General features: G+C 45.9%; 1 protein-coding gene across 1 annotated transcript in view; it reads left to right on the plus strand.

The window, feature by feature from the left end:
- Window positions 1-10,613, plus strand: part of Bzw2 (basic leucine zipper and W2 domains 2) — a 49,818-nt gene extending 39,205 nt beyond the window's left edge. The window contains exons 9-12 of the mRNA XM_075948156.1: window positions 205-351; window positions 1,357-1,495; window positions 9,113-9,235; window positions 10,162-10,613. Coding sequence (XP_075804271.1) covers window positions 205-351; window positions 1,357-1,495; window positions 9,113-9,235; window positions 10,162-10,190 — 438 coding nt within the window. The 3' untranslated portion in view covers window positions 10,191-10,613. The remainder of the gene's footprint in view (window positions 1-204; window positions 352-1,356; window positions 1,496-9,112; window positions 9,236-10,161) is intronic.
- The last annotated feature ends 838 nt before the right edge of the window (window positions 10,614-11,451 follow it).

Here is an 11,451-nt window from a genome sequence, read left to right on the forward strand (position 1 = left end):
TTTACAAGGTAAAAGTAGATTTCCTAGATTTCTTCCATCTTGTCATCTGAGGGTGTGCATCAGGAACGGAGACGCTGAGAGTGCAGCCCTTCCCTCCCTGCCCCACACCTCTTACTGACCTTGCCTTCGAGAGAAATAACCCCGGTTTCTAAGCTTTATATTTGGTCTGCTGTTGCTCACTGACTCTCTCTCCATGAAACGTAGGTGGTGCTTTATGTCAAAGAGGAGATGAAAAGGAACGATCTTCCGGAAACAGCCGTGATCGGGCTTCTGTGGACCTGCATCATGAATGCTGTGGAATGGAACAAGAAGGAGGAGCTCGTGGCGGAGCAAGCTCTTAAGCACCTAAAGGTAATGAGTCTGAAATCAGAGCCGTCTGCTCTGCCCCCTGAGGGTATGAACGGTCGAGCTGGGCATGGTGCCACACTCCTAAAACTTCAACACTCAGAAGGTGGAGGCAGGAAGAGCCGGTCTGGGGTACAAGAGACCCTGTCACAAACGGAGAAACAAAAGAGCAAGTGTATGCCAACTGTATTTCTTCAGAACCGAATTAAACATCATAGCCTGTCTACATTTTTTTTTTCAATCTGCCACTGCCTAAAATGTTTCAAATAGGAGAACATTAAACATCTCACTAAAAACATCACAAGCATCCACACAGTCAACTGTCAGGGTCATACATTAAAGAGAAACAGAGAAACGTGAGCTAATTACTGACTATATTTCATGTGGACGAATACCCAAGCCTTTTGTTAAGTAAACCATGGATAGACATTGGAAAGAAAGAAGTAAATTGATTGTCGGTTGTGTGTTTCAGGCATAGATCAGCATGCCTATGCATTGAGGTGAGTGGAAACCGTAGGTCTTGCACGTAGAATTCAGTTAGGAAGTCAGGGTCAGAGCGTGAACCAGGCGGCCATAGATGATGACGTCGGGGTTTGTGAGGTGAGAGGAGAGGAGTGAGAACCATCTGTTCCAGCTCAGTGATGGGGATTTCTAGGAAAGGGAGATGAGGGAGAAAGTGATGGCTAACTATAGACCAGCGGAGAACCAAAGACACTGGGGGGTGTGGGAACAACAGCAAGAGACCCTTCGTGTGGGACTTCAGGAAGTGGAATCCCACCGTCCTGACTGCAGAGGTGTGCTGCACCGTAGCCTCGGGGATGCGATTCCAACTTCCACAGTGCCCACCAGTATACACAGTGGGTTCCGCCGTCATTTGGAATCCAAATGGAGCCTCATTTTGTCTTTTTAGTGGGTCCAATGACAATAATCTAGTGAGGGCCGCTGGCATACAACCCTAACGACCCTGAAACGGCCTCCAGGTCTCACCTGCTGCCCTCTGCTCTGTTCCAGCAATACGCTCCCCTGCTGGCTGTGTTCAGTTCCCAAGGCCAGTCAGAGCTCGTCCTGCTGCAGAAGGTTCAGGAGTACTGCTACGACAACATCCACTTCATGAAGGCCTTCCAGAAGATCGTGGTTCTCTTCTACAAAGGTACCGTCATGCCTCGTCACTGGCCTCTGTGCTCTGCAGAAGCTCCGAGAGCAGAGCCGGGCAGGGCAGGATCGCCAGCCTGTCGCGAGGGAGGAGCCCCAGAGATGCTAACTGGTGAACATTTAGGGGGTGACCGTGTCACAGGAAGAGAGAAGGCATGCCCTATGTCTGCACCGGGTCATGAACCTTGCTAGTTAGGCACCTAAGCGTTCCTAACTGGTCAAAGCTGCCAGAAGACCGAGCACGAGCTGCTTGTTTCTTTGGCTACCGTGAACGAATGTAATTACGTAAGATAATCGAGTCTGCTTCTGAATTGTAACAATTAGCTCTAATAACAGTGATTACCAAAATGCTATATATGCCGTGTGCAGACCCATTTCGGTGCCACAAGGCTGACTTGGAAATGACTGGAATAGTTAGCCTTTCGCTTGACGTTTTCGTCATTTGGCCCGGCTGTTCTCCTGTGTTTCTCAAGGCAAGGCTATTTTTAAGGATTCACATTTACTGCCTTTTCATGGTATTTAGAAGGTTTAGGTTGCCATGACAACTGGCGCTGGAAATGAAAGTTAAAAGCTCTCGCTGATCTCAGTCTCCATACCTACAGCATACAAAAGTGATCCTGGGCTGCTTCAGGCCTAGATGATGTAGTTTTAATGTGGGGGAAGGAGCAATTGGGAGATACACTGTGAACATTATAAAAGGCTCATTAGAGGTTATTACATGCATAAGCAGCATGATATCACTAATATAAAGTAATATAGGCTAAATGTTTATTTTCCCTTTCTATTCTTAAAATAGCCAAATGTTTTCCTTAGCCTTCACTAGCGTTTATCAATCGAGCATGTGACGTTTTTGATCCTCTTCTCCCCGACCCTGTTGCCCACACCTGTGTCCCCACTCCCCGATCTCATTCATCCCTACCAGCCCGCTTTCACTTTCACGCCTAAGTGAGCTTAGCCAGGCTTATGTACAGATGCACCCCTCACCCCTGCTCCCCAGAGTTGTCTACTTAGAATAATAACGTGACATTTTCTGTCTTTATGTGGTTGAGTGATAGGCATTTTTAAAATGCTTAGTGGTATTTCACTGTGAATTTTAATTGGCCATCCAGACTCTTAATGCGAATACATCTCACAAGTGTCCGGGGATGACGGTTCACGTTTGCAGGACAATGAGTGTGTTGGTTAATTTTGTGTCACCTTGACCCCAGCGAGAGTCCCTTGGAAAAGGGAACCGCTGCTGAGATAATGCCCCAGCAGTGTGGCCTGTGGGAAGGTCCAGCTCACTGTGGGTGGTGGTCCTGTGGGCTGTGAGGAAGCAGGCTGAGGAAGCCGTAAGGAGCAAGCCAGTAAGCGGCACATGACCTCCGGTTTCCTGCCCTGGCTTCCTTGGATGATAGAATACACATTGAAAGCTGAAATAAGCCCTTTCTTCCCCAAGTTCCTATGGTCGGTGTTGTATCACATCAAGAAACCCTAACTAGGACAGTGAAATATTTCATATATATATATATATACATATATGTATATATATAGCATATATGTGTGTATATATTGTGTGTGTATAAACATAGTCACTGTGCCAGGAGGGGGCAGCTCAGTGGGTAACGGTGCCAGAGGGGACAGCTGGAGTTAGATCCTTGGGACCCACATGGTGGGAGGAGAGAACCAACTCTTCTCAAGTTGTCCTTGATCTCTATGTGCGGCTCACTGTAGCATGCATAAGTAAATTATCTAAATATAATTTGTTAAAAAATTTAATTAAAACAATTGTAGTAACTGCTAAATCTCATTTGAAATTATCTATCATTAGTTCTATTTGGATGTGGTCCAAAGATAGTAGTGTCTCAGAACTGGGGCTCGCCAAATGAACGCCCCACTTAAAACCAAACCTGAGAGGCTAGAGAAAAGACTCAACAGGCAAGAGCACTGGCTGTTCTTCCGGGGGACCCAGAATCCATTCCAGCACCCGTGTGGTTGCTATCACATGTCTGTGAATCCAGGTCCCTGGGAACCAGCACCCTTTCCTGGCTTCTTCCAACACTGCATGCGCAGGGCACCCAGACATACATGCAGACAAAACACCAATACACACAAATAATTAATTTAAAAAAAGAAAACCCTGGGAGCTGGAGGGTGGCTCAGTGGTTGGGAGCACTGGTTGCTCATGCAGGGGGCCTGGCTTCATTTCTCAGCACCCACGTGGTGGCTCACCACCATCCATGGCAATTCAGGGGGTCTGACCGCCTCTTCTGATGTGGTCCCTGGATGTGCTGTGCATACACATCTGTAGGCAAAACCATCAGTTGAAGAAAATGATTTTTTAAAAAAAAGTTGAGGTTCTGCTGCCAGTCCACCTACCCAGCAGCTCTTCTGCCCGCCAGTGCCCCATCTGACTCACCTAACACAGTGCAGAGCTTGAGGGACAAGCGGGTTCCCTTTTTCTGGGTTTCACTTGCTTTCTGACCCAGCGCTGTGCCCTGTCTTCTCCCCCAACCCACCGCCACCTCCATAACCGAACAGTCTCCAAAGTTTTCTATCAGAAGCATCGTAGTTAATTTCTCCATAAGAACCCCTGTTTCGGGGCTGGAGAGATGGCTCAGTGGTTAAGAGCACAGGCTGCTCTTCCCGAGGTCCTGAGTTCAGTTCCCAGCAACCACATGGAGGCTCACAACCATCTATGTGGGATCTGATGCCTTCTTCTGGGATAAAGGTGTCCATGTAGATGGAACACTCACACATAAAATAAAATAAATAAATCTTTAAAAGGAAAAAAGCTATTTCATTATTTTATAATTCACACTCAAAGAAAAGGAAAAAGAAATGACTTGTTATTGGGAATGGCTTCCTCACGGTTAATCTATTTTACATCTTTTTGTACGGCTGTAACCACAGTACCCGACAAAGGAACAGCTTGTAGAAAGAAACCTTCATTCGGGAAAATGGTTGCCGTGGTTTCAGCCCATGGCTACAGGCGTGTGGAGCTGTTCACGGGAAGCCAGAGTGAGGCCAGGATAGGGGCTGGGTTTCACCTTCGGAGGCCCACTCTGAGGGACTTACTTTGCCACCCTTCCCCACCTGCAAAAGGCTCTGCAGCCCGTGATAGAGCCACGAGATGGGGGACAAGCATTCCAAACGTGAGTCTTTGGATTCAGAACTCACGGCCTGTAAGTGGCCATGAACCACTGATGCCCTTTGAATTTCGCTGTGCCTATCGATACCAGCATCCTTCCCCACTAGGCTCCTCATAGCAGCAGCTAATGGCAGGAAGTAAAGATGACTACTTCACTTACTGGTTTCCGGTCCCAAATGCCAAGGGACAGTGATCTGAAATTATAAAATTGACCCAGAAAATAAAAGGCAGAGGTAAGCAGCTCTGAGTCATGTCTGTGGCAGGAACAGCACCTGCATCACGTTTATTTTGCTGGTTTGAAGGGAAATCAGAAAGAAAACTTTCTTAGTAGGGACCTAAAGATAAGTCACTGAGATGTTAATTATTATTTTTAGGTAGTTTGTTAATTTTCCATGAGCCTAATTATACATACAGCCTATTTTCTTGGGTAGAATATTGCACGTTTCCTCTTGAGACCATCCCCTGGAGGATGGATGCGCCTACCACCATTAAGATCGTTGCTAGGTTACCATGCTTATTTTTTACTTGTAATCGGTGTTTCACTTGTACGGCAGGAGGTATGTGCTTCATTCGTTTCTATGGGGATGTAGATGTTCTTTGTGCCCGGAAAGCCTAGATGAAGAGTGAGCGTGAAGTTGTTCTCTCTGCCCGACTCTGATATGTGACACTCATCTGGAGGACTTGCTGAACTGCAGGCCAAGGTGTCAGAGAGCTGGATCCGTGCTTAGTGCTTGACGCTCACCTGGAGGACTTGCTGAACCGCAGGCCAAGGTGTCAGAGAGATGAATCCGCAGTTGGTGCTTCCTGCCGAGGGCTGGGGTTTGGTTCCCAGCGCACATCAGCACATCATGTATTCACAGCTGATTGTCCTCTAACTTCACCTCCAGGGGGTCCCACGCCTCTGGTTTCTGAGAGGCCTTTTATTTTTTTCTTTTGAGGGGTGAGGTCCCCCAGTATCCATAGTGTCCAGGAAACTTCTGTGAAGACCAGGCTAGCTTTGAATTCACAGAGATTTCCCCCTGGCTCTGCCTCCCAAGTGCTGAGAGAGGAAAGATGGCTTCCACCATACCAGGCTTCATTTTCTCATTACAGAAACCTCATACGTTAAACCCTGTGTCTTATACAAATATTTCTAGAACAGTTTTTTATTCTAGTTTTCTTCTTTCTTTCTTTCTTTTTTTCTTTATTTCTTTCTTCTTTCTTTCTCTCTTCCTTTAGAAAAAAAGTGAACACCCGTCTCAGGAGATACTTCCCAGCATTCTTAGGAAAAATTTTTTTTTGACCTGTGTCCCTATGTGACACTCCCAGTGTATAATTCTGATTTTTTTCTAAGTTTCTGGTGGCATAGTTTTAGACCTTATTGTATAAATAACATGTTGTAAAGCTAAATAGTTCTCAGCCTCTTTATTCTGCCTCTGTGTTTGTCTATTGTTTGTGAAATGAACCCGTGCTATCTGGCCTCTCTTTTGTTCAGTGCTGCAAATTACATAGACAGAGGAGCTCCCCACTTCCTAAGTTGCAGGATGGAAGGAAAATATATTATCTAGCCCGAGGGAACACCATAAGTTTGTAATTTTAACAAACCCATCTTCCACATTTCCATAATAGGATAAAAATATCCCTTCCTTTCTCCATTCCTCGGGAGTTCTTTTTAAAACCTAAACCTGGTGTCTTTTGCCTGTAATTCCAGCTATACAAGGTGGCTAAGGCGGGAGGAGGCAAGGCCAGCCTGGGCTAGAGAGTAAAACCTTCTATCAGAAAGATACTTACTACATGTACCAGGCTTGGAGCCCTGAGCTCACAGAGATCGCCTGCCTTTCTGTCCCTAGCTCTGGGATTGAAAGTGCCACACCTGAAGTGTATATGTATGCTGATGCCCTCCAAGGCCAAACACTTTGGATTCCCATGGAGGAGTACAGGTGGTCATGAGCTACCCCTTTAAGGTACCAAAAGGACCTTAAGGGGCAGGGGCAGAGATACATTGAGCTATTTCTCCAGCTTCCCTTCAACTTTTTGATAACCAGGTATGCCTAACTGTCCTAGAGCTAGAAATTTGATCTTTCAACAAATATTCACTAACAAATGGGGTTCTTTTTGTTTGTTCTTATTTTTGTTTTTGTTTCTCCAGACAGGGTTTCTTTGTGTAGCCCTGTCCGTCTTGAAACTCACTCTGTAGACCAGGCTGGCCTTGAACTCAAGAGATCTGCCTGCCTCTGCCTCAGGGGTGCTGGGATTAAAGACTTATAAATGGGGTTCTTACCATCTCAGAATTGTACTGTTGTGTGATTTTAGCAGACAATATATTGATGTGGTTTTGCCGGTCTTTAGATGTCATTTCCATCCCTGTCAGTGACATACTTTGCCCTCTGTGGGGTGAGAGAACACTAGCATGCGCTCTGCCTGGAAAGGCATGCAAGGAGGGCCTCTGAGTGGCGGGTGAAATCGGCTGCCTTGCTCACGGGTGTGATCCCCATTGGTTAATGTGTGGAAAGGATACAGTTTCTACTTGTGTCTTTATCGATTGTCCGTATTTGTTGTGTCTTATAACCACCCTATTTTTATAACAAAAGTAGTGGAGAGGGAGAGAGACAGAAAGACAAAAACTACATATGGCTAGCCATGTATGCTGAGAATTCTTGCATTCCTGGGGGATGAGTGATCAAAGGAGCTAGGAAAATACTGAAATCTAAGTCACTTCAAGTGCCTTAAAGACAGTGTACCAGGAACAAGGGAACTCAGCACCCCTAATTAGTATTCTTGAAAATTCTTGTATAGCAACAAGTCTCCTCCTGAAGTCATAACCACCTGACTGATGGAGGTGACACCTGTTTGCTAAACCAGCCACACCGTTTATTTATTTTAAATGCCTGGGTGTTGTGTCTGAATGTTTTGTATATCATATGTGTGTGTGGTTCCTGTGGAAGCCAGAAGAGGTCGTTCTCCTAGGACTGGAGTTACAGATGACTGCTAACAGCCACATGGGTACTGAGAATTGAACCTGGATCCTCTGGAAGATCAGCCAGGGCTTTTAACCACTTGGCCATCTCTCCAGTGTCCCCCTCCCCATTTCTTCAGCTTAATCCAGGAGCCCTTTCTAAATACCTGAGTTTTTTTAAAGGAAAGTAAAACTAAATGCTTTCGTTATGAAAGTTGTACTGATGTTTTAAATGGATGTCATATTAAATAATTCCTGTGATATTTATCAATCAAAATTACTTTTAATTGCAAATGTGTTGTTAGAATGACGCATGAATTTTACATCTACTTATCAGTACATGTAAGGGAATAGACTCTTAAGGGGGACACAGTCCCAAAAGACAATTAATTCATTAGGCCTCTGGCAGAGTTTATAGGCTGTTATTTTCATATTTCCCAGCCCTTAAGTGTCCTCCGTTCATGATAACTTAATGGTGTACCGTTTACAATTTTAGATAAAAGGCACTTAACACTTCCGCTGTGTCTCTCTTCCTGTGGCCCTGGGGAAGTTCTGCACTGTGACGTGAACTATTATACTCTAGCATGTAATAACTGAATGATGGCGTGTGGTGTAGAAGGTCGGTTGTCTGTCCATCCTGTCCCTGAAGCTCATCTTTGCTTGCTGGCATCATCATGCACCCTGCCTTCGTCTTTTCTAATTGCCATTTTTCCTTAACAGACAGAAAAGGGAAATCTGCTTTAGAAGAGCAAGTAGCCATTTGGTTGTTCCTTGTTTTATGAGACCAGGCCCTGTGTGGGCTGACGAGTTTAGCATTCAGAGCTATTCCTAGCAGCTTCCAGCTCCTAGGCTCGGGTGTCTGTGCCTCATAAACGAGGTTGCACCTTAAGCAGGATGCGGTAGAGCTTATAGAAGGGCATGGTTTTCTAAAATATTGGAATTGCTGATCCATTTGTTAAAAAGATTTTCTTGCCCCAGTGCTGACCTGTGTGGCTTGCACTGTCTCCTGTGGATGTGGTTGCAATCACTGTCACCAAGAGGATATTCTGTTCTGCTCAGAAATGAGCAGAGAGAGAGAGAGAGAGAGAGAGAGAGAGAGAGAGAGAGAGAGAGAGAGAGAATGATTCTAACGGAGGCGAGAAGAGGAAGTCAAGTGTCTTCTGTCAGGTTTTACCCCAAACTAGAGGGTCATGTTTTCTCATTGGCACTGTAGGATTCAACAAGCCGCAGCAATTTTGTCCCCCACACAGACCCTCGGAGCTGGGCAGCAGTCCTCCTGTACACACACACACACACACACACACACACCCTTGGAGCTGGGCAGTAGTCCTCCTGTACACACACACACACACACACACACACACCCTTGGAGCCAGCATTGTAAGCATATTCTGGACACAAATCCATGCTGATATCTGAATCCTTGTCCTCATGAATGTCCAGAAAATGCTCCTAACTCCCTTGCCACCTCTCCAGAACCGCCCCCACACTGAGTTTTTTAAAGCATGCCATCCCTGTTGTAACTTGGCAATCTTGCTTTCTGACTGCAGCCGACGTTCTGAGCGAAGAAGCCATCCTCAAGTGGTATAAAGAAGCACACGCCGCCAAAGGCAAAAGTGTCTTTCTCGACCAGATGAAGAAGTTTGTGGAGTGGCTCCAAAACGCAGAAGAAGGTAGACTTCATTTGACAACTCTGAGGGTCACTGGATTTCAGGTCACCTCCCCCTCACTTTCCTTAACATTCTTTATGTGCCTTCATAGATAAGCTTTTTTATTTTGCCTACATCTAAGGGCAAAGTAATATATATTTTTTAAAGAATTAAAAAAAAAAAAGGAACTCAGTTTATCCACTTGGTGGACTACGGCAAGGATGAAATGGTGGGGCTTAGCCACACATGGTGAGATTAGTGGAGTTTCAGCCCCTTCAGGTGAGCCGTGCTGGAGACAGAAGCACAGCGTGAAAGCCTGTCTTAGAATCAAAGGTTAAGCTCCTCGGTGATGAGTGTGGGCTCTTTGCGTTGTTAGAAGGCCAAAGTTCACTGGGAAGTTTGATCTGCTCTTAGGCTTTGCCTAATGAATACATGGTAAAAATGTCCCAGGCTGACGACTGTAGTGATATTTTGTTTGTAATCTAACAAATAAGGTTGCCTGAAGATCAGAGTGGAGATCTGAGTCATTAGTTCCACTGAGGCCAGGCGGTGGTGGCGCACACCTTTAATCCCAGCACTCAGGCAGAGGCTGGCAGACCTCTGTGAGTTCAAGGCCACCCTGGGCTACACAAAATTGATCCAGTCTAAAAGACAAACAAACAGGTGGTGGCACACACCTTCAATCCCAGCCCTGGGGAGGAGGAGACAGAAAGGGATGTAAGGTGGGAGGAGACGGGAGAGCAGATGCAGTCTGGAGATTCACTGTGAGAATTCCTAGAGACAGACAGTCGAGTTAAAAGGTCTGTCTAGTAGCTGGCCACTCTGCTTCTCTGAGTTAGATTGCAACAAAATATCACTACAGCCTACAGCATTGGCTGCTCATTAGAAGTTCATCCATAACCTCACTTAAGGGAGCCTGATAATAAAAATTCCCTTTCTTTCTCTCCTAGAATCCGAATCAGAAGGTGAAGAAAACTAAATGTCTCAAGCACACTGCCTAACTCCACACTTTGCGGACGGGATTGCTGAAGCATTGGGGGAGGGAAACTCGGCTTCTGTTTTACCAAGGAAATAAATGTTAGGCAGCGAGGCCTCCCTGCTCGGAGCTCGGAGGGGAAGGGGTTTTCATTTCTGTTTTGTTTAAACGGAGCCCTGAGGCATCAGCTAAGACACTTGGGACTCTACCTCTCGCTGTATGCTAATTAAAGCCATTCACCAAGGGGTCAGGTAGGAACCTGAAGCTCAATACTCATTTGACCCCTTTTTTTAGCTGTATTTTCAGGTACCGTGTGAATGCCCCACTGCTGTCTGTATCACAGGGCCATTTCAATAGTTGTGTTTCTTCCGCTCGTGGATGTGATTTGACAACCCAGTTTTTTAAATAAATGGCTTTTTAAAAATCCTTGTGTTTTATGCTCAGAGTTCTTTTCGTTTATTGGTGTAGTGGGGATGGAGACGCCATGACCACAGCTGCTCTTAGAAAGAAAACATGTCGTTAGGGGTTTAGTCCATTATCTCATCTGGGCAGGTGTGGTGCCGGAGAGGAAGCTCAAGAGTTCTCGGTCTGAATCTAGCAGGGAGAAAGAGTGCTACCCTGGGTATAGCTAGAGCATCTGAGACCAAAGCCTGCCCCCAGTGACACACTTCCTCCAACAAGGCCACACCTGCTAGTAGTGCCACTGTCTGTGGCGCCCGCAGGGTGTGTGAGAGCGTCCAACCCAGGCTGCAGGTGTAGAACCTGGCAGGCACTTTAGCCTGTTCAGCCTGCTCCTAGCCTGCCCCACACACACACACACACACGATTTTTATTCCTTCATGTTACCTTCTTAACAACACAGGTGTTATAATTTTTTCCTATCCAAACATTAAATGGTTACATTTCTTATCTATGAGACCTACTGTGTCTAGAAAGCTATGACCCCAGCATTTCAGGGGCTGAAGGCCAGTTTGGGCCACACAATGAGCTTCAGGCTATCGCGGACTACAGTGTAAGACCCTATTCCAAATACTTTAGTGGGGGAGGGGGAGAAGACCTTAGTCTGGTCTTTTGATCATCTTCATGGTGAAATGGAAATTACCCCCGATATGTGTGTATACTGCCAGTAACATCTCAGAAGTTACTACAGTTGTTAAATATATAGTGCTGGAGCCCACAAGACTGAACAGCAAAAGTACAGCTGAAGACCAGTAGACAGATCCACGGGGAGTGTATATACATTCCAGATGGAGAAGCCGATTGC

Source organism: Microtus pennsylvanicus, chromosome 14 (genome assembly GCF_037038515.1).
Source record: "Microtus pennsylvanicus isolate mMicPen1 chromosome 14, mMicPen1.hap1, whole genome shotgun sequence".
Classification (NCBI taxonomy): domain Eukaryota; kingdom Metazoa; phylum Chordata; class Mammalia; order Rodentia; family Cricetidae; genus Microtus; species Microtus pennsylvanicus.